The following is a 23,592-nucleotide window of genomic DNA, read 5'->3' on the forward strand; positions in this document are numbered from 1 at the left end:
GACATGGCATATTGTATGGGAACACATCTGACATGGCATAATGTATGAGGAGGACACATCTGACATGGCATATTGTATGGGGACACATCTGACATGGAATATTGTATGGGGACACATCTGACATGGCATATTGTATGGGAACACATCTGACATGGCATAATGTATGAGGAGGACACATCTGACATGGCATATTGTATGGGGACACATCTGACATGGCATAATGTATGGGGACACATCTGACATGGCATATTGTATGGGGACACATCTGACATGGCATAGTGTATGGGGACACATCTATAAGTACGCTTTTTCTGTGATAATCTGTTCATGTATGTTCAGAGTGCAAATGCATCAAACTCTAAATGAGAGCCTAGACGTGTAGGGTAATGCATCATCTCCTCACACTGTAGGTCCTCAGTGGTCTGACTCCACCTGGTGCATATAAAGCAGCATTGCAGGTTCTATACTTGTGTGGAGAAACTGTAATACTGCTTTCACATCGTAAACCCAGGTCGGACCCAGCTTTTGAACCTGGGTCCGACCCGGGTCCGAGCAGCCTGAGACCCTTTCACATTGCAGTTTCAACCTGGGTTATTCCCGGGTTGGTGCCCTTCACACTGAACCCGAGTCACCCATGTTAAACACTGTGATGTGATTTATAATGGACTTTTCTGGCTCACATTGATGACGTTTCAAAGGAAATGAAAGGAGGGGCTGGGGACTGCTCTGAGCCGACACATACACAGCCAATCAGCACCTTTTTCTGAGACCCGGGTTGAATACCCCAAGTCAGAGGCTTTTACGCTGCACAGCGACCCGGGTCCGACCCGTGTTTAACCCTTCTTTTAACCCAGGTTGAAATGCAGGGTTGCTCGACCCGGGTTATTCACTTTGGCGCTTTCACACTGCACCTCGACCCTGGTCGACCCGGCAACAACCTGGTAATAAGGCTGAAGTGTAATACCCCTTTCACATCTCCAATGCCGGATCCCACTCGGGAATTAGAAACGGCTCCTTCCCGGGTGGGATCTGGCATTGGAGACTCTCCTACCTCTTTCTGCTGGCTTCCAGACCTGGCATTTTGCCGGGTCGGTTGCCATAGCGGCAGGGGGCGGAGCCAGCGCCGCCTCTCCCTATTTTGTAAACAGGTCCCGGATCGTCTCGACCTGGGAGCCCATTTATAGAGCCACTGACCCGGTATTCAACCCGGGAATAACACTGCTTATAACCCGGGCTGAATTACCGGGTCAGGCGACCCGGGAAATCCGACATGGCGCTTTCACACCGCACACTGACCCGTGTCGACCCAGCAATATGCCGGGTCGATACCGGGTTATTTGTGCGGTGTGAAAGGGGTATAAAGGGTCAGCATCCAGCATAAGCTCCTACTACATAACTGCATCCACTGTCATTCAATAAACTGGTTCCGTGTTTTCTCCAATACAGGTCTGTTTAGCCTCATTGTTAGCTTAAGAGTGAGGAGACACTGATACCGCTTTCACATCACTAACCCGGTAATGAACCGGCTTTTGAACACGCTTCCAACCCCGTTCTGAACACGCTATACCCCTTTCACATCGCATTTTGGAGCCGTGTTATTACCAGGTTATTCCCGGATTGGTGCCTTTCACACTGAACCCGGTTCACCCATTGAAAACAGTGTGATGTCATTTTAAATGGACTTTTCTGTCTCACATTGATGAGGTTTGAAAGGTATCACAAGGAGGGGCTGGGGAGTGCGCAGTAGTGCAGCAAACATGGCCGACACAGCACATGTGGCTGGAGGATAAGCTAACAGGTGTCGTAAGGGCTGTGTGGCCAAATATGGTGGCACACTGCTCGTGATATTGCCACGCCAAATGGGCAGCACCACTTCTTTTTCGGTTGTGGTCGTGGACCTTACTGAAATTCCTTTTAAGGGCCTTAAATTTATTTCTTACCTGCTGTGAGGTGCGCTGGAAATCAGAGGCTGCGTGCATCTTTGTGATGTTTTTATAGGTTATTGCATCCTTTACAGTCCCTGTAATTTGGTTGGCGATTTCCGCCTCCCCTCTTATCCTCAACAACTCCCTAACGTCATCCTCACTACAGGTTGCCATATTGTCCAAGCAGTGTAGCCCTGTGAATGCAGTATAAATAAAGACTCACTGTGTACAGAGTGCTGCCTGTTATTTCCGGGTTCAGACTAGTGACATCATCATTTTAAGATTCCCAGGTTGAATATATCGGGTCTGAGACTTTCATACTGCCAAATGACCCGGTTCCGAACCGTGTAGGATCCTTCTTTTTACACGGGTTGAAATACCGGGTTGTTTGACCCAGTAAATTCATAATGGCGCTCTCACACTGAAGCTCAAACCAGGTTGATACAGCAAAAATTCGGCAATATACCGGGTTTTTGATGCGGTCTGAAAGGGGTATGAGACTGTCTTTATAACATGTAGATTTTTGTGTGTATGAGGGAAGTGACATCATTCTACCTAATTTCTCCCATTGGCTGGTGTGGCGTTATGCTCCATACCACCACTTTCCTACATAAGTCTCTGCCGGAGATACAGGAAAAACTGAGCAAATACAGGCACTACCAAGGACGATTTACACTGTGCCCCTGCTGTGCTTCATAAATGTCTATCTGTTACATTGCTTTGATAAACAGATCAATGGTCTTATACTGCGATTCATACAGGCCATGAACAATTGGACACTGACGCTACTGTCTCTATGACCAGGGTTATAGCTCGGGGTCAGTCACACAGGTGGAGTGTTATACATTGCATGTATGTTTGTGTTAGCAATATGTGTGATTCGCATCGGGAGAGAAAACAGTATAATTCCGGCCAGATAATGCACACAATGTATTATGTGACGCTGGAATCGCAGTGACACTCTTCCAGTCGTTTCATTCATTAAGGATATCCATTTGAATTGAAATTGGGGATTCACATAATTTAGAAAAGTCATTCCCTCCCTCCCGTTACAGCGCTCCATGTACATCCTAACAGGGTTAACGCCATCGCTTAATTATCACTTAATTATAAATACAGTGCCCCCGAAGCCAAAGTGTCAGTTTGCCTGAGTATGTCTGAGGCATGGGATTACAGGGGTGACACGTCTATGACGCAGGCATATGTGGAACAACTGTAGATGTCATTTATGAAACTGTCACTGAGCGATGATTTCTTACAGTGGTGACAGTTACACGGTTACATCAGATAGTGGAAGTCTGTAAGAGATGGGTGAGGATTAAAGGAGCGACAGTGTTTAGATGGTCAGTCGGTTGACAGGGTCAAAAGGCCGACAGTTAAATGGTCGATATGGATTTATGTTGCAGGGCCTAAAGGTCGACACAAAAAAAAGTCAACACATGTTTTTTGTGTTTAGTAACCCTCCTAGTGCCTAATCCTAACACTCCCCCTGGTGCCTAACCGTAACCCTCCAGCAAGTGCCTAACCCTAACCTACCTCTCAGCACTCTAATCCTCCAGCAAGTGCCTAACCCTAACCTACCCCTCAGCATTCTAATCCTCCAGCAAGCGCCTAACCCTAACCTACCCCTCAGCATTCTAATCCTCCAGAAAGTGCCTTACCCTAACCTACCCCTCAGCATTCTAATCCTCCAGCAAGTGCCTAACCCTAACCTACCTCTCAGCACTCTAATCCTCCAGCAAGTGCCTAACCCTAACCTACCCCTCAGCATTCTATCCCTCCAGCAAGTGCCTTACCCTAACCTGCCCCTCTGCATTCTAACCCTCCAGCAAGTGCCTAACCCTAACCTACCCCTCAGCTTTCTAACCCTCCAGCAAGTGCCTAACCCTAACCTACCTCTCAGCACTCTAATCCTCCAGCAAGTGCCTAACCCTAACCTACCCCTCGGCATTCTATCCCTCCAGCAAGTGCCTTACCCTAACCTGCCCCTCGGCATTCTAACCCTCCAGCAAGTGCCTAACCCTAACCTACCCCTCAGCTTCCTAACCCTCCAGCAAGTGCCTAACCCTAACCTACCTCTCAGCATTCTATCCCTCCAGCAAGTGCCTTACCCTAACCTGCCCCTCGGCATTCTAACCCTCCAGCAAGTGCCTAACCCTAACCTACCTCTCAGCACTCTAATCCTCCAGCAAGTGCCTAACCCTAACCTACCCCTTGGCATTCTATCCCTCCAGCAAGTGCCTTACCCTAACCTGCCCCTCGGCATTCTAACCCTCCAGCAAGTGCCTAACCCTAACCTACCTCTCAGCTTTCTAACCCTCCAGCAAGTGCCTAACCCTAACCTACTTCTCAGCATTCTATCCCTCCAGCAAGTGCCTTACCCTAACCTGCCCCTCGGCATTCTAACCCTCCAGCAAGTGCCTAACCCTAACCTACCTCTCAGCTTTCTAACCCTCCAGCAAGTGCCTAACCCTAACCTACCCCTCAGCTTTCTAATCCTCCAGCAAGTGCCTAACCCTAACCTACCTCTCAGCACTCTAACCCTCCAGCAAGTGCCTTACCCTAACCTGCCCCTCGGCATTCTAACCCTCCAGCAAGTGCCTAACCCTAACCTACCCCTCAGCATTCTATCCCTCCAGCAAGTGCCTTACCCTAACCTGCCCCTCGGCATTCTAACCCTCCAGCAAGTGCCTAACCCTAACCTACCCCTCAGCTTTCTAACCCTCCAGCAAGTGCCTAACCCTAACCTACCTCTCAGCATTCTATCCCTCCAGCAAGTGCCTTACCCTAACCTGCCCCTCGGCATTCTAACCCTCCAGCAAGTGCCTAACCCTAACCTACCCCTCAGCTTTCTAACCCTCCAGCAAGTGCCTAACCCTAACCTACCCCTCAGCTTTCTAATCCTCCAGCAAGTGTCTAACCCTAACCTACCTCTCAGCACTCTAACCCTCCAGCAAGTGCCTTACCCTAACCTGCCCCTCGGCATTCTAACCCTCCAGAAAGTGCCTAACCCTTACCTACCCCTCAGCATTCTAACCCTCCAGCAAGTGCCTAACCCTAACCTACCCCTCGGCATTCTAACCCTCCAGCAAGTGCCTAACCCTAACCTACCCCTCAGCTTTCTAATCCTCCAGCAAGTGCCTAACCCTAACCTACCCCTCAGGTTTCTAATCCTCCAGCAAGTGCCTAACCCTAACCTACCCCTCAGCATTCTAACCCTCCAGCAAGTGCCTAACCCTAACCTATCCCTCTGCATTCTAATCCTCCAGCAAGTTCCTAACCCTAACCTACCCCATGGCATTCTAACCCTCCAGCAAGTGCCTAACCCTAACCTACCCCTCAGCATTCTAATCCTCCAGCAAGTGCCTTACCCTAACCTACCCCTTAGCATTCTAACCCTCCAGCAAGTGCCTAACCCTAACCTACCCCTCGGTATTCTAATCCTCCAGCAAGCGCCTTACCCTAACCTACCCCTCGGCATTCTAACCCTCCAGCAAGTGCCTAACCCTAACCTACCCCTTAGCATTCTAACCCTCCAGCAAGTGCCTAACCCTAACCTATCCCTCAGCATTCTATCCCTCCAGCAAGTGCCTATCCCTAACCTACCCCCCGGCATTCTAACCCTCCAGCAAGTGCCTAACCCTAACCTACCCCTTAGCATTCTAACCCTCCAGCAAGTGCCTAACCCTAACCTATCCCTCAGCATTCTATCCCTCCAGCAAGTGCCTAACCTTAACCTACCCCTCAGCATTCTAACCCTCCAGCAAGTGCCTAACCCTAACCTGCCCCTCGGCATTCTAACCCTCCAGCAAGTGCCTAACCCTAACCTACCCCTCAGCTTTCTAATCCTCCAGCAAGTGCCTAACCCTAACCTACCTCTCAGCACTCTAACCCTCCAGCAAGTGCCTTACCCTAACCTGCCCCTCGGCATTCTAACCCTCCAGCAAGTGCCTAACCCTAACCTACCCCTCAGCATTCTATCCCTCCAGCAAGTGCCTTACCCTAACCTGCCCCTCGGCATTCTAACCCTCCAGCAAGTGCCTAACCCTAACCTACCCCTCAGCTTTCTAACCCTCCAGCAAGTGCCTAACCCTAACCTACCTCTCAGCATTCTATCCCTCCAGCAAGTGCCTTACCCTAACCTGCCCCTCGGCATTCTAACCCTCCAGCAAGTGCCTAACCCTAACCTACCCCTCAGCTTTCTAACCCTCCAGCAAGTGCCTAACCCTAACCTACCCCTCAGCTTTCTAATCCTCCAGCAAGTGTCTAACCCTAACCTACCTCTCAGCACTCTAACCCTCCAGCAAGTGCCTTACCCTAACCTGCCCCTCGGCATTCTAACCCTCCAGAAAGTGCCTAACCCTTACCTACCCCTCAGCATTCTAACCCTCCAGCAAGTGCCTAACCCTAACCTACCCCTCGGCATTCTAACCCTCCAGCAAGTGCCTAACCCTAACCTACCCCTCAGCTTTCTAATCCTCCAGCAAGTGCCTAACCCTAACCTACCCCTCAGGTTTCTAATCCTCCAGCAAGTGCCTAACCCTAACCAACCCCTCAGCATTCTAACCCTCCAGCAAGTGCCTAACCCTAACCTATCCCTCTGCATTCTAATCCTCCAGCAAGTTCCTAACCCTAACCTACCCCATGGCATTCTAACCCTCCAGCAAGTGCCTAACCCTAACCTACCCCTCAGCATTCTAATCCTCCAGCAAGTGCCTTACCCTAACCTACCCCTTAGCATTCTAACCCTCCAGCAAGTGCCTAACCCTAACCTACCCCTCGGCATTCTAATCCTCCAGCAAGCGCCTTACCCTAACCTACCCCTCGGCATTCTAACCCTCCAGCAAGTGCCTAACCCTAACCTACCCCTTAGCATTCTAACCCTCCAGCAAGTGCCTAACCCTAACCTATCCCTCAGCATTCTATCCCTCCAGCAAGTGCCTAACCCTAACCTACCCCTCAGCATTCTAACCCTCCAGCAAGTGCCTAACCCTAACCTACGCCTCAGCATTCTAACCCTGCAGCAAGTGCCTAACCCTAACCTACCCCTCAGCATTCTAACCCTCCAGCAAGTGCCTAACTCTAACCTACCCCTCAGCATTCTAACCCTCCAGCAAGTGCCTAACCCTAACCTACCCCTCGGCATTCTAACCCTCCAGCAAGTGCCTAACCCACCCCTTAGCATTCTAACCCTCCAGCAAGTCCCTAACCCTAACCTATCCCTCAGCATTCTATCCCTCCAGCAAGTGCTTAACCTACCCCTCAGCATTCTAACCCTCCAGCAAGTGCCTAACCCTAACCTACGCCTCGGCATTCTAACCCTGCAGCAAGTGCCTAACCCTAACCTACCCCTCAGCATTCTAACCCTCCAGCAAGTGCCTAACTCTAACCTACCCCTCAGCATTCTAACCCTGCAGCAAGTGCCTAACCCTAACCTACCTCTCAGCATTCTAACCCTCCAGCAAGTGCCTAACCCTACCTAGTGTTAATGATAGGCTGTTTTAGCGCCGCGCCCTGCCCTATTTTTAAAGGGCAAAATGCGCCCTGCTCCTTCAGCGGCGCCCTGCTAAAACAGCCTGCTGCTGTCGCCACTATGTGAATAGATGCCGTGCGCTATTCACAGGAAAGGGAGCGCTTGGGGTAAGCCCAGCACCTATACACATCCCCACGAGTGACGCGCCGGGCTGGGCACGCCCCCACTAGTGACACCAGCGGAACTGCGCCCCCTCCACAGCAAGCCATGCCCATTTATGTGTAAGTGCAAGCCTTTGGCTCGCGCACACAAAGTGCCCCCGCAGCACCAGCGCCCTACCCCGAAACAATCCCGGGGGCAACACTACTAACTGTCTCCTCTGGCAGCGTAACCCTAACACGCCCCCAAGTGACTAACCCTAACTCTTACCTTAACCCTAATCCTGAAGATCATAAAAAATCATGAAAAACAATGTGTCTACCTTTTTTGCTGACCATTTACCTGTCGACCTTTTCACCCTGTCCATCTATTGACTGTCGACCATCTGGTATCGCCCTATTGACCGTCTATTTGCTGTCTGTTTTCCATCCGAATACCGTAAGAGATGCAGGGAGTTCAGGCTGAGTTGCACGGTCTCAGACAGAAGAATGATTAATCCCACCATTTGTGTATACTGAGGGTAGGTACGGGTGCATACTGCTGTGTGTGATGTTCTGTTGATCAGGAAGATATTGTTACGGCATATTTCAGGCTTAGGGGGGTATTCAATTGTAGTCAGAACTGTCGTCTTGTCGGAAAGACGTCAGTTTCCGACTTTTTTAGGTCGGAAACTGTTCTGACCTATTCAGTTTGGCTACGACTTATCGGAAAACACGTGGATCGGCGGAATAGCTGTGGATCCACGTGTTTTGTCCGAATCTCGGCCAAATCTGACAGGTTTTAGCCCCATTCCCGACAGTGTCAATCCGACTTAAAAAAAAGTTGGATTGGCATTGTCAGGAACGGCCAAATCTGACAGAAATTGAATACTCAAATGTCGGATCGTCACCGTCGGAAAGTATCCGACATCAATTGAATACACCCCTAAGTATGACCTTTCCTTGTTCTTCCCCTGAGGTCCCGGCGGACCAGTGCAGAGACTCCCTACAGATTCCTGCTCTCATCCCAGAGGTAAACAGATATATCTTCTTCAGCTCCCGAGGCTTTGGAATGGTCCTGGCCCTGGTAAGTGTGGGATCTCTATGACTTTGGTGGTATACTCTGTCCGTACCGTTACACCATATAACCACCCGGTTTTCCTGTGTTGGTTGCACCATACGCATTAGAACTGTAGATCAGGCCCATAGTGTGCAAGATGCGGTTGCACGTTTCAGGTTGCCTTACTACAAATGTCGCTCCTACGTTGTCGCCTCAGTGTTTTTCTGTTAGGTATTCGCCAGTTGTCCAATGCAGATAGTTCAGGGTGTGCAGTGATGTCACTCGGGGGCATCCAGTAAGGTGCGCCCCCTGGAGTTTAGTTTAAGTTAGTGAAATAGGGATTCCATGTTCTTCAAAGTGAAATTCTTTCATTGTTGTCCAGACCAAGAGACCTCCAGACCAAAGAGAGATATCTATAAAGGATAAAGGGGTCATTCCGACCTGTTCGCACGCTGCTTTTTTTCGCAGCCATGCGAACGGGTCCTGAATGCGCATGCGCGCGGCCGGCTGCCCTGCAGCGACTGAATTAAAGAAGAAAACGATCGCTGCCGCAATCGCACCGTGATTGACAGGAGGAAGGTGTTCCGGGGCGTCAACTGGGGAGTGGAGATCCGAACGCAGGCGTCCAGACCTACTTAGAAATTGCACAAAATGTTTTTACATAGCTCGGCTGCACAAGCGATCGCAGCCTTGCTACGCAAAAATACACTCCCCCATAGGCGGCGTCTAGTTGATCGCACGGGCAGCAAAAAGTTGCAGCGTGCGATCAACTTGGAATGACCCCCAAAGTGTGATCAAAGTGATATGGTGAGGAGATAAAAATTATAAGGTGAGTAGATGAGTATATAATGAGACGGCAACCAAAGAATAGTATTGAAAATGGTAGCAAGTGAAGTAAAATGATAAGACTTTGAAGAGATTATATTAATATTAGCTATTGTCCCTGTGGTTTCTTTTCCCTTCTCTCTCTCTGGGCCAGATGTACTAAGCTTGAAAAGTGATAAATATCACAGTGATTTCAAACACAGCCTGTAACATGACAGTTAGGAGCCGATTGGCTGGTGCTTTATCACAGTGCTATTTATCACTTTTCAGGCTTAGTACATCTCCCCCTCTGTCTCTTTTCTTTCCTCCACTTCTATGCCTACTTAGGATCTGTAGGAGCCCATAGATGTGTGTTATGCTGGGACTCGCTGTAAGTGAATGATACAGGCGGGAGGAGTCAGAGGTCATACCAAAATACAGTAGCTGTCAATGTGATGACATAACTTTTAACCTGCAGTTGACTTTATTATATAGACTGCCAGTGGGTGTTATAAAAGCATAAGGGAAGGAGACTGCTATTTAATGCTGGTGGAATTCTCAGTAAAATAATAAGGAAAAGGAGAGTACTATTTAATAGGGGCATCAGAGAGCACTTAAAGTAGAGAAGGAGAATAAAGTAATAATGGAAAGAGGGTACAGTACTATTAAATACTGGTAGCGAATGAAGGAAAAATAAGATTTTACTCACCGGTAAATCTATTTCTCGTAGTCCGTAGTGGATGCTGGGAACTCCGTAAGGACCATGGGGAATAGCGGCTCCGCAGGAGACTGGGCACAACTAAAGAAAGCTTTAGGACTACCTGGTGTGCACTGGCTCCTCCCTCTATGACCCTCCTCCAGACCTCAGTTAGAATTTTGTGCCCGGTTGAGCTGGATGCACACTAGGGGCTCTCCTGAGCTCTTAGAAAAAGAACGTTTATTTTAGGTTTTTTATTTTCAGTGAGATCTGCTGGCAAAAGACTCACTGCTACGAGGGACTAAGGGGAGAGAAGCGAACCTACCTGCTTGCAGCTAGCTTGGGCTTCTAGGCTACTGGACACCATTAGCTCCATAGGGATCGAACACAGGCCCAGCCTCGGTCGTCCGGTCCCGGAGCCGCGCCGCCGCCCCCCTTACAGAGCCAGAAGCAAGAAGAGGGTCCTGGAAATCGGCGGCAGAAGACTTCGGTCTTCATCAAGGTAGCGCACAGCACTGCAGCTGTGCGCCATTGCTTCCCATGCACACCTCACACTTCGGTCACTGATGGGTGCAGGGCGCTGGGGGGGGGGGGGGGCACCCTGGGCTGCAATATTGAGTACCTTGGCTGGCAAATAACACATAATATAGTCATAGAGACTATATATGTGTAAAATACCCCTGCCAGATATACATAGAAAAAAGCGGGAGAAGTCCGCCGAAAAAGGGGCGGGGCTATCTCCCTCAGCACACTGGCGCCATTTTCCCTCACAGCTCCGCTGGAAGGATCGCTCCCAGGCTCTCCCCTGCAGTTTCCAGACTACATAGGGTAAAAAAGAGAGGGGGGGCACTAAATTTAGGCGCAATATTGTGTATACAAGCAGCTATTGGGAAAAATCACTCAGTTATAGTGTTAATCCCTGTGTTATATAGCGCTGTTGGTGTGTGCTGGCATACTCTCTCTCTGTCTCCCCAAAGGGCTTTGTGGGGTCCTGTCCTCAGTCAGAGCATTCCCTGTGTGTGTGCGGTGTGTCGGTACGGCTGTGTCGACATGTTTGATGAGGAGGCTTATGTGGAGGCGGAGCAGGTGCCGATAAATGTGATGTCACCCCCTGCGGGGTCGACACCTGAGTGGATGGTTATGTGGAAGGAATTACGCGACAGTGTCGACTCCTTACATAAAAGGTTTGACGACATAGCAGATGTGGGACAGCCGGATTCTCAGCCTGTGCCTGCCCAGACGTCTCTAAAGCCATCAGGGGCTCTAAAACGCCCGCTACCTCAGATGGCAGACACAGATGTCGACACGGATACTGACTCCAGTGTCGACGATGATGAGACTAGTGTACATTCCAATAGAGCCACCCGTTACATGATTACGGCAATGAAAAATGTGTTGCATATTTCTGATATTACCCCAGGTTCCTTACGGAGTTCCCAGCATCCACTAGGACGTCAGAGAAATGATGATGTAGAGAGATGAGTATGTCATACTTGCCTACTCTCCCGGAATGGCCGGGAGGCTCCCGAAATTCGTGTGGCGCTCCCGGCTCCCTGGAAGAGAAGGCAAGTCTCCCGGCCGAGCGCCCACCACCCGCAACCCCCCCACATCACCTACCAATCCCCGGCGGCGCAGTTCAAAGTGCACGGTCTGGGAGTCAGATGCCGCGATTCGCGTCATCCTGGCCCCTCCCCCTGCCTTGCAATGCCAATATTAACGGCATTGCTAGACAGGAGGCGGGGCCACAATGACGTGATCGTGCAGCCCGCCCCCCAACCCCGCCCCTAAACGTCATCAAGCCGCATCGCCACGCCCCTGCTGCTCCGACGTTGCTGCCTTCTCCCGGAGGGGGCAGCCAGATTGTCAGTAAGTATGGAGTATGTTACATACTGCCAGTGGATGAAGTAATATTAGAAGGGAAGAAAAGATGAGTATTATTAACAGTGGTGCAAGTAGAAAAAATGTCTTATAGGTACTGTGTGCGCGCGCGTCAAAAAAATCGGTGTGACCAAATACCACATGGGGCACGGCCAATGAAAATGGTGGCGTGATACACATATGGGGTGGCCAGATGCACATATGACCCCAATAGTGCCAGATACACGTTGCCCCAGAGTACAAGATACACATTGCCCCCAGAGTGCCAGATACACATTGCCCCCAGAGTGCCAGATACACATTGCCCCCAGAGTGCCAGATACACAAATGCCCCCAGAGTGCCAGATACACAAATGCCCCCAGAGTGCCAGATACACAAATGCCCCCAGAGTGCCAGATACACAAATGCCCCCAGAGTGCCTGATACACAAATGCCCCCAGAGTGCCTGATACACAAATGCCCCCAGAGTGCCTGATACACAAATGCCCCCAGAGTGCCTGATACACAAATGCCCCCAGAGTGCCAGATACACATTGCCCCACAGTGCCAGATACACATTGCCCCACAGTGCCAGATACACAAATGCCCCAGTGTCAGATATACATTGCCTCACAGTGCCAGATACACAAATGCCCCCAAATGCCCGTGTCAGATACAGATTGCCCCACAGTGCCAGATACACAAATGCCCCCACAGTGCCAGATATACATTACCCCACAGTGCCAGATATACATTGCCCCACAGTGCCAGATATACATTGCCCCAGAGTGCCTCTTCCCCCTCCTCACCGCTGCCTTAGTTTGTTGCGGCTATGTGAGGGGAGGAGAGCGCAGCGCGCGCCTCTCCTGCCGCTCAATGCTCGTGAAGTCCGGTCTCCGGCGGCGGGTATCTCAGATGAGGCACCGGTTCGTCAGAGCTCGCAAACCGGCAACCAATCAGGAGCCGCGGCTGCCGGTCTGCGAGCTCTGATTGGCTACCAAACCGGTTCCTTATTGAGATTCACTCCACCGCCGCCGCAGCCTCCGAAGTACATCAGAGAGAATTGAGGGGCAAGAGAGGCGATGCGCTGCGCTCTCCTCCCCTCACACAGCAGCCAGCGGTATGGCGTATCGGCTGGGAATTTCTTACCGGTACGCCTTACCGCCCCGTACCACCATACTTGCAGTGCTGATTATTAAATGTTGTCAGGGAGCGAGGGGAAAGAGAGTAGAGTCTATTGATGCTGTTAGTAGGTGAAGGTAAATGATATGGGAAAGAGAGATGAGTATTGGTAGAGCTTGGGATTGGAACACAAGATATTCTCACCAGCCTTACTCTTTTAGATCATGTATTCTTCCATTTGGACCAATCTCTACTTCACGGCACAAGTGTTCTCCAGCGGCCATAGTTGGTTGACCAGCATCTCCGTCACCCTGACTGCTGCCATGGTCACTGTCGTGGTCATTGTAATCATCAACCAACACCAAAAGAAGGTGAGGTGAATGCATTCCGTGGGGACTTGGGATGTCTCTTACCCTTCTTATGAACTAACCTTATCATCTGTCCATCATGCTAGATAAATATCAATACAGATATCCGACTGGCGGCAGCCAATGAGCTCTTCATGGAATACAATGTCCTGTTGGGAATCAGTAACCGATGGAAGAGGTGGCACAGTGTTCCATCTGTATCCTTTACACTACAGGCTGGCAAACTCTATGTTTGTTGAAGCAGAGTCACTGAAGAAATAAACACTATGTGTGGCTAATGAGCTGAAGCAGCAAAAGGCCACGGTGAGTCCGCGTTGTAGGCCAGCTAGCTGCCATTTCCAGCTGTTCCCTAAATTTGCTCCCTGGATTTCATCTGTAAATAGTATTCTGTATTAAAGTGCCCCCATAGCCATAGGTGTCACTACTGTGGCAGCAGCTGTAATGTGACTCAGCGGTATTGGGGACCCGTATACTGTAGCTTCCACCTGTGCTGTCCTGGTCCCTACTCCACTCTTCCATATCACTTTAAACTATGTCATACTGCATTAAGCTATGTCATACTTGTGGGAAAAGGTTATATATAAAGGTTTATAGTGCTATACACTTATAGTGCTATAAACACTTACCTATGGCATGCATGAATGCACCCCCCCAGGTAAAATCTGCCACCCAGCTCACCGTCAGTGAAGCCAGATGCAGTCCGCGAGACTGCACTGGCTTCACTGCGACTGGCAGTGACTTCCTATTGGAAGTCCTACCTGCCAGTCACAGACTCTACAGGCAGTCCCACTGGGAGGCATTTCCTCTCTCTAGGACTGCCAGTCCGGGCTGCAGTAGGCAGAGAGCTGGCTTCTGCCTTGTCATCCCTAGCTGGCTTCTATGGGCTGCTGCCAATGCAGTCCATAGAAGCTGTGGTTTTGCACAGTCGCCGCTACTGCACATGTGCCGGGTCCCGGCGTCTGTGAACTGCACAGGTGCCGGCGGGGACAAGGAGGGGAGGACCGGCAGCATCGCCAGCGGCAGCCCTTCTCCTTCAACAAGGTAGGAGGCACTGCTGCTTATATCCATATAGGTTGCAGCATCCGTATTGTGTGTTGTACAAAGTTGAAAATAAAACTTAGCCCTAGACTTATCCGTAGACTACGAATGAACAGCGCCCCCTACTGGCCAAGATTTTAGCTCCATCATAAGATAGAATACTTCTAGGCTACATAGATAATACACTTGAATGGAAACATCTCACAGGCATATGTTTGCTCTACTCAACATCTACTTAACATAATTTTATAAAAGCATGAACGTGTACTTTATTCTGCCCAGTGCTGCTCCTGCCATTTCCAGCTTTCCAGTCATTTATCAAGTGTCCTGAGCCGGGCACAAAGCATTTCCTTGACACCGTTGTCCAGCTGTGCTTCATCTACTTCCATGTCTGGGGCTGTCACCAGAGACTCTCCCAGCGTTTGGCCAGCATGAATCAGGTGAGGAGGCAATGGGGGTTAATTCAGACCTGATCGTAGCAGCAACTTTGTTAGCAGTTGGGCAAAACCATGTGCACTGGAGGGGGGGGCAGATATAACATGCAGAGAGAGTTAGATTTGGGTGGGGTGCGTTCAAACCGAAATCTAAATTGCTGTGTAAAAATAAAGCAGCCAGTATTTACCCTGCACAGAAACAAAATAACCCACCCAAATCTAACTCTCTCTGCACGTTATATCTGCCCCACCTGCAGTGCACATGGATGGTCATTCCGAGTTGTTCGCTAGCTGCATTCGTTCGCTGTGCAGCGATGAGGCAAAAAAAGGCACTTCTGCGCATGCGGCACTATGCGCACGCATGGCGTACTATTACAACCAACGATGTAGTTTTACACAGGGTCTAGCGTTTCTTTTCAGTCGCACAGGCAGCCGCAGAGTGATTGACATGAAGGGGGCGTTTCTGGGTGTCAACTGACCGTTTTCAGGAAGTGTTTGGAAAAACGCAGGCGTGACAGGAAAAACGCAGGCGTGGCTGGGCGAACGCAAGGCGTGTTTGTGACGTCAAATCAGGAACTGAACAGTCTGAAGTAATCGCAAGCGCTGAGTAGGTCTGAAGCTACTCTGAAACTGCACAAAATTATTTTGTAGCCGCTCTGCGATCCTTTCGTTCGCACTTCTGCTAAGCTAAAATACACTCCCAGTGGGAGGCGGCATAGAGTTTGCGTGGCTGCTAAAAACTGCTAGCGAGCGATCAACTCGGAATGACCACCATGGTTTTTCCCAACTGCTAACAAAGTTGCTGCTGCGATCGACTCTGAATTACCCCCAATATTGGGAGACATATTTGGCTGCTTATTCATAGAGCAGAGATTTTCAGACATTGTTTATCCCTCTTCTCAATTTACAATCTGCTTTACTGTTGTAAGGTCTCACTTGTACAGTGGATCAGGCAATCGGTGGCTTTCCAGCTAGGTGCACTGCCATAGCTGCCATCTTGTTCTACAGACTGCTGTAATGTGGGGGAAATCTAAATGCAAAAAGTGAGGATACCAGCTTTACCAAAGAGGATTTTTTAGTGTGCATCTTTACTCTCCATAATCTCTGTTCCATGTAATACACATGTCGCATTCAGTATGCAACACAGGCTAAACAATGCATGCAGTGAGCTGTAGATATGTAGCACAGGCAGTCCCAACTTCTTAGGTATAGAGGACCAGATGTTATGGAAGCTACATAATGGACCGGATTACACTTCCACCCACCTCTGTGTAGTCTGCAGTTCTATCGACATGCGCTCTCAGAGCTTTGCCTACATGAGAACAACTTGTGGTTATGCCCTTCAGTCCCTAGCCAAGGTGCACTTGAACTACGCACAAGTCTGCATCGCCCATACTTGTGTATGTTTGGTTCCGGAGTTTGCGCAGTGTGAAAGCCTGAAGGATTTGTGCTTATACACAAACAGGTGTTTGTTTATGTTGCACTTGAGATTCCTTTTCCTGTTTCGGCAGCACGGTTGGTGTAATGGTTAGCATTTCTGCCTCACTGCACTGAGGTTCGATTCCCACCATGGCTCTAGCTGAATGGAGTTTGTATATTCTCCCTGTGCTAAAGTGATTTCCTCTGAGTACTCTGGTTTCCCCACACAAAAATTATCTCTAGCGTGTGTGTTCATATGGTGTAAGCTCCACTGGCGCAGAGATTGATGTGAATAACTGAATACTCTCCATAGAACGCTGCGGAATATGTGTGTTCTGTATAGGTATATGGCAATAAGGTGTGCCCGCATTACACTGTATTTTTATCTTGCGCAGGATGATCTCAGACAGTGCTTGGACCAGCTATTTATCTACATAGAGACTCCCGCTGATCCTTCGCTGGCTCAGACAGGTGATGAGAACCATGCGACCGAGGAGAGCCCTCTGCTGGCCAGTGGCTCCAGGGAGAAGCCTGTGCTGTGCAGCAAGAAGATCCCACTTATCCCACAGGATGTTCCAGAAGTGAGTAGACCTATGCACAAGGGCGCAGCTACCATAGGTGCAGGCAGTGCAGCTGCTATGGGACCCAGAGCTGAGAGGGGCCACCTTCCCTGTCACAGATACATGTGTTATATACAAGGGTGTAGCTACCATAGGTGCAGGCAGTGCAGCTGCTATGGGGCCCAGAGCTGAGAGGGGCCACCTTCCCTGTCACAGATACATGTGTTATATACAAGGGCGTAGCTACCATATGTGCAGACAGCTGCTATGGGGCCCAGAGCTGAGAGGGGCCACCTTCCCTGTCACAGTTACATGTGTTATATACAAGGGTGTAGCTACCATAGGTGCAGGGGGTGCAGCTGCTATGGGGCCCAGAGCTGAGAGGGGACACCTTCCCTGTCACAGTTACATGTGTTATATACAAGGGCGCAGCTACCATAGGTGCAGGCAGTGCAGCTGCTATGGGGCCCAGAGCTGAGAGGGGCCCACCTTCCCTGTCACAGATACATGTGTTATATACAAGGGTGTAGCTACCATAGGTGCAGGCAATGCAGCTGCTATGGGGCCCAGAGCTGAGAGGGGCCACCTTCCCTGTCACAGATACATGTGTTATATACAAGGGCGTAGCTACCATAGGTGCAGGCAGTGCAGCTGCTATGGGACCCAGAGCTGAGAGGGGCCCACCTTCCCTGTCACAGTTACATGTGTTATATACAAGGGCGTAGCTACCATAGGTGCAGGTAGTGCAGCTGCTATGGGGCCCAGAGCTGAGAGGGGCCACCTTCCCTGTCACAGATACATGTGTTATATACAAGGGTGTAGCTACCATGGGTGCAGGCAGTGCAGCTGCTATGGGGCCCAGAGCTGAGAGGGGCCACCTTCCCTGTCACAGTTACATGTGTTATATACAAGGGCGTAGCTACCATAGGTGCAGGCAGTGCAGCTGCTATGGGGCCCAGAGCTGAGAGGGGCCACCTTCCCTGTCACAGATACATGTGTTATATACAAGGGTGTAGCTACCATAGGTGCAGGCAATGCAGCTGCTATGGGGTCCAGAGCTGAGAGGGGCCACTTTCCCTGTCACAGATACATGTGTTATATACAAGGGGGTAGCTACCATAGGTGCAGGCAGTGCAGCTGCTATGGGGCCCAGAGCTGAGAGGGGCCACCTTCCCTGTCACAGATACATGTGTTATATACAAGGGTGTAGCTACCATAGGTGCAGGTAGTGCAGCTGCTATGGGACCCAGAGCTGAGAGGGGACATCTTCCCTGTCACAGATACATGTGTTATATACAAGGGCGTAGCTACCATAGGTGCAGGCAGTGCATCTGCTATGGGGCCCAGAGCTGAGAGGGGCCACCTTCCCTGTCACAGATACATGTGTTATATACAAGGGTGTAGCTACCATAGGTGCAGGTAGTGCAGCTGCTATGGGACCCAGAGCTGAGAGGGGACATATTCCCTGTCACAGATACATGTGTTATATACAAGGGCGTAGCTACCATAGGTGCAGGCAGTGCAGCTGCTATGGGGCCCAGAGCTGAGAGGGGCCCACCTTCCCTGTCACAGATACATGTGTTATATACAAGGGTGTAGCTACCATAGGTGCAGGCAATGCAGCTGCTATGGGGCCCAGAGCTGAGAGGGGCCACCTTCCCTGTCACAGATACATGTGTTATATACAAGGGCGTAGCTACCATAGGTGCAGGCAGTGCAGCTGCTATGGGACCCAGAGCTGAGAGGGGCCCACCTTCCCTGTCACAGATACATGTGTTATATACAAGGGCGTAGCTACCATAGGTGCAGGCAGTGCAGCTGCTATGGGACCCAGAGCTGAGAGGGGCCCACCTTCCCTGTCACAGATACATGTGTTATATACAAGGGTGTAGCTACCATAGGTGCAGGCAGTGCAGCTGCTATGGGGCCCAGAGCTGAGAGGGGCCACCTTCCCTGTCACAGTTACATGTGTTATATACAAGGGCGTAGCTACCATAGGTGCAGGCAGTGCAGCTGCTATGGGGCCCAGAGCTGAGAGGGGCCACCTTCCCTGTCACAGATACATGTGTTATATACAAGGGTGTAGCTACCATAGGTGCAGGCAATGCAGCTGCTATGGGGCCCAGAGCTGAGAGGGGCCACTTTCCCTGTCACAGATACATGTGTTATATACAAGGGGGTAGCTACCATAGGTGCAGGCAGTGCAGCTGCTATGGGGCCCAGAGCTGAGAGGGGCCACCTTCCCTGTCACAGATACATGTGTTATATACAAGGGTGTAGCTACCATAGGTGCAGGTAGTGCAGCTGCTATGGGACCCAGAGCTGAGAGGGGACATCTTCCCTGTCACAGATACATGTGTTATATACAAGGGCGTAGCTACCATAGGTGCAGGCAGTGCATCTGCTATGGGGCCCAGAGCTGAGAGGGGACATCTTCCCTGTCACAGATACATGTGTTATATACATTTTTCGCCATTGGGTGGTATGCAGGGGTCCTTTTAAACTTTTTCCTTGAGGCCTGCAATATATGTAGGTATGCCCCTGGTCCTGCTCATTGTAGTGTGGTATAAAATGAACTGGAGGGCATCTTAATGCTATATAATATGAACTGGGGCACTGTAATGAGGCACAATATGAATGGGGAGCACTATATATCATAATGTGAATTGGGAGTACTGTGCGGCATAATGTGTACTGGCAGCTCTGAAATGTGACATAGGCACATTAAGCACTACTATGATTCATAAAATAAACAAGGGCACTACTATGGGGCATAACATTAAATAAGGCTCTACTGTGGTTCAGAAAATGAACAGGGCACTATTATAGGGAATAAAATTAACAACTGCTGCAGAGAGAAGACTCTCTAGAAGCATTGGGACGGGGGCCCATTCAAAATGTTGCTGTGGGGCCCACAAAGGCCTTGCCACACCCCTGCCTATGCATTGCCTGGTGGTATCTGGTGGCTCCTCTGTATGTGGGAGAGTCACTAAAAAATAAGAATTTACTTACCGATAATTCTATTTCTCGTAGTCCGTAGTGGATGCTGGGGACTCCGTAAGGACCATGGGGTATAGCGGCTCCGCAGGAGACTGGGCACAAAAGTAAAGCTTTAGAACTACCTGGTGTGCACTGGCTCCTCCCCCTATGACCCTCCTCCAAGCCTCAGTTAGGATACTGTGCCCGGACGAGCGTACACAATAAGGAAGGATTTTGAATCCCGGGTAAGACTCATACCAGCCACACCAATCACACCGTACAACTTGTGATCTAAACCCAGTTAACAGCATGATAACAGAGGAGCCTCTAGAAAAGATGGCTCACTACAGCAATAACCCGATTTTTTTGGTAACAATAACTATGTACCAGTATTGCAGACAATCCGCACTTGGGATGGGCGCCCAGCATCCACTACGGACTACGAGAAATAGAATTATCGGTAAGTAAATTCTTATTTTCTCTGACGTCCTAGTGGATGCTGGGGACTCCGTAAGGACCATGGGGATTATACCAAAGCTCCCAAACGGGCGGGAGAGTGCGGATGACTCTGCAGCACCAAATGAGAGAACTCCAGGTCCTCCTCAGCCAGGGTATCAAATTTGTAGAATTTTACAAACGTATTTGCTCCTGACCAAGTAGCTGCTCGGCAAAGTTGTAAAGCCGAGACCCCTCGGGCAGCCGCCCAAGATGAGCCCACCTTCCTTGTGGAATGGGCTTTTACAGATTTTGGCTGTGGCAGGCCTGCCACAGAATGTGCAAGCTGAATTGTACTACAAATCCAACGAGCAATAGTCTGCTTAGAAGCAGGAGCACCCAGCTTGTTGGGTGCATACAGAATAAACAACGAGTCAGATTTTCTGACTCCAGCCGTCCTGGAAACCTATATTTCCAGGGCTCTGACAACGTCTAGCAACTTGGAGTCCTCCAAGTCCCTAGTAGCCGCAGGCACCACAATAGGTTGATTCAGGTGAAACGCTGAAAACCACCTTAGGGAGAAACTGAGGACAAGTCCTCAATTCCGCCCTGTCCGAATGGAAAATCAGATGAGGGCTTTTACAGGATAAAGCCGCCAATTCTGACACGCACCTGGCCCAGGCCAGGGCCAACAGCATGACCACTTTCCATGTGAGATATTTTAACTCCACATATTTAAGTGGTTCAAACCAATGTGACTTTTGGAACCCAAAAACTACATTTAGATCCCAAGGTGCCACTGGAGGCACAAAAGGAGGCTGTATATACAGTACCCCTTTCACAAACGTCTGAACTTCAGGGACTGAAGCTAGTTCTTTTTGGAAGAAAATTGACAGGGCCGAAATTTGAACCTTAATGGACCCCCATTTCAGGCCCATAGACACTCCTGTTTGCAGGAAATGTAGGAATCGACCTAGTTGAAAATTCCTCCGTCGGGGCCTTACTGGCCTCGCACCACGCAACATATTTTCGCCAAATGCTGTGATAATGTTTTGCGGTTATATCTTTCCTGGCTTTGATCAGGATAGGAATGACTTCATCCGGAATGCCTTTCTCCTTCAGGATCCGGCGTTCAACCGCCATGCCGTCAAACGCAGCCGCGGTAAGTCTTGGAACAGACAGGGTCCTTGCTGGAGCAGGTCCCTTCTTAGAGGTAGAGGCCACGGATCCTCCGTGAGCATCTCTTGAAGTTCCGGTTACCAAGTCCTTCTTGGCCAATCCGGAGCCACGAATATAGTGCTTACTCCTCTCCATCTTATAATTCTCAGTACCTTGGGTATGAGAGGCAGAGGAGGGAACACATACACTGACTGGTACACCCACTGTGTTACCAGAGCGTCCACAGCTATTGCCTGAGGGTCCCTTGACCTGGCGCAATACTTGTCGAGTTTTATAAACATGTGGAAGACTTCTGGGTGAAGTCCCCACTCTCCCGGGTGGAGGTCGTGTCTGCTGAGGAAGTCTGCTTCCCAGTTGTCCACTCCCGGAATGAATACTGCTGACAGTGCTATCACATGATTTTCCGCCCAGCGAAGAATCCTTGCAGCTTCTGCCATTGCCCTCCTGCTTCTTGTGTCACCCTGTCTGTTTACGTGGGTGACTGCCGTGATGTTGTCCGAATGGATCAACTCCGGGTGACCTTGAAGCAGAGGTCTTGCTGAGCTTAGAGCATTGTAAATGGCCCTTAGCTTCAGGATATTTATGTGAAGTGATGTCTCCAGGCTTGACCATAAGCTCTGGAAATTCCTTCCCTGTGTGACTGCTCCCCAGCCTCGCAGGCTGGCATCCGTGGTCACCAGGACCCAGTCCTGAATGTGCGGCCCTCTAGAAGATGAGCACTCTGCAACCACCACAGGAGAGACACCCTTGTGCTTGGTGACAGGGTTATCCGCTGATGCATCTGAAGATGCGACCCGGACCATTTGTCCAGCAGGTCCCACTGGAAAGTTCTTGCGTGGAATCTGCCGAATGGGATTGCTTCGTAGGAAGCCACCATTTTGCCCAGAACCATTTCATTGATGTACTGAGACTTGGCTCGGTTATAGGAGGTTCCCGACTAGCTCGGATAACTCCCTGACTTTCTCCTCCGGGAGAAACACCTTTTTCTGGACTGTGTCCAGGATCATCCCTAGGAACAGAAGACGAGTCGTCGGAATCAGCTGCGATTTTGGAATATTGAGAATCCAATTGTGCTGCCGCAACACTACCTGAGATAGTGCTACACCGACCTCCAACTGTTCCCTGGATCTTACCCTTATCAGGGAATCGTCCAAGTAAGGGATAACTAAAATTCCCTTCCTTCGAAGGAGTATCATCATTTCGGCCATTACCTTGGTAAAGACCCGGGGTGCCGTGGACCATCCATACGGCAGCGTCTGAAACTGATAGTGACAGTTCTGTACCATAAACCTGAGGTACCCTTGGTGAGAAGGGTAAATTGGGACATGAAGGTAAGCCTCCTTGATGTCCCGAGACATCATGTAGTCCCCTTTTTCCAGGTTTGCAATCACTGCTCTGAGTGACTCAATCTTGAATTTGAACCTCCGTATGTAAGTGTTCAAGATTTTAGATTTAGAATCGGTCTCACCGAGCCGTCCGGCTTCGGTACCACAACAGTGTGGAATAATACCCCGTTCCCTGTTGCAGGAGGGGTACCTTGATTATCACCTGCTGGGAATACAGCTTGTGAATGGCTTCCAAAACTGCCTCCCTGTCAGAAGGAGACATCGGTAAAGCCGACTTTAGAAAACGACGAGGGGGAGACGTCTCGAATTCCAATTTGTACCCCTGAGATATCACCTGAAGGATCCAGGGGTCTACTTGCGAGTGAGCCCACTGCGCGCTGAAATTCATTGAGACGGGCCCCCACCGTGCCTGATTCTGCTTGTAAAGCCCCTGCGTCATACTGAGGGCTTGGCAGAGGCGGGAGAGGGCTTCTGTTCCTGGGAACTGGCTGATTTCTGCAGCCTTTTTCCTCTCCCTCTGTCACGGGGCAGAAATGAGGAACCTTTTGCCCGCTTGCCCACGAAAAGACTGCGCCTGATAATACGGCGTCTTCTTATGTTGAGAGGCGACCTGGGGTACAAACGTGGATTTCCCAGCTGTTGCCGTGGCCACCAGGTCTGAAAGACCGACCCCAAATAACTCCTCCCCTTAATAAGGCAATACTTCCAAATGCCGTTTGGAATCCGCATCACCTGACCACTGTCGTGTCCATAACCCT

The 23,592-nt window shown here is 50.1% G+C and overlaps 1 protein-coding gene across 4 annotated transcripts in view; it reads left to right on the plus strand.

The window, feature by feature from the left end:
* TMEM268 (transmembrane protein 268) overlaps positions 1–23,592 on the plus strand; it is a 99,128-nt gene that overhangs the window by 56,368 nt on the left and 19,168 nt on the right. For 3 of the 4 annotated variants that reach the window (XM_063936432.1, XM_063936435.1, XM_063936433.1), the window contains 5 exons: positions 8,515–8,622; positions 13,298–13,447; positions 13,531–13,641; positions 14,851–14,922; positions 16,731–16,916. In XM_063936432.1, coding sequence (XP_063792502.1) covers positions 8,515–8,622; positions 13,298–13,447; positions 13,531–13,641; positions 14,851–14,922; positions 16,731–16,916 — 627 coding nt within the window. The remainder of the gene's footprint in view (positions 1–8,514; positions 8,623–13,297; positions 13,448–13,530; positions 13,642–14,850; positions 14,923–16,730; positions 16,917–23,592) is intronic. The other variant, XM_063936434.1, reaches the window with a different exon arrangement.

The sequence above is a fragment of the Pseudophryne corroboree genome, chromosome 8 (assembly GCF_028390025.1).
Source record: "Pseudophryne corroboree isolate aPseCor3 chromosome 8, aPseCor3.hap2, whole genome shotgun sequence".
NCBI lineage: Eukaryota > Metazoa > Chordata > Amphibia > Anura > Myobatrachidae > Pseudophryne > Pseudophryne corroboree.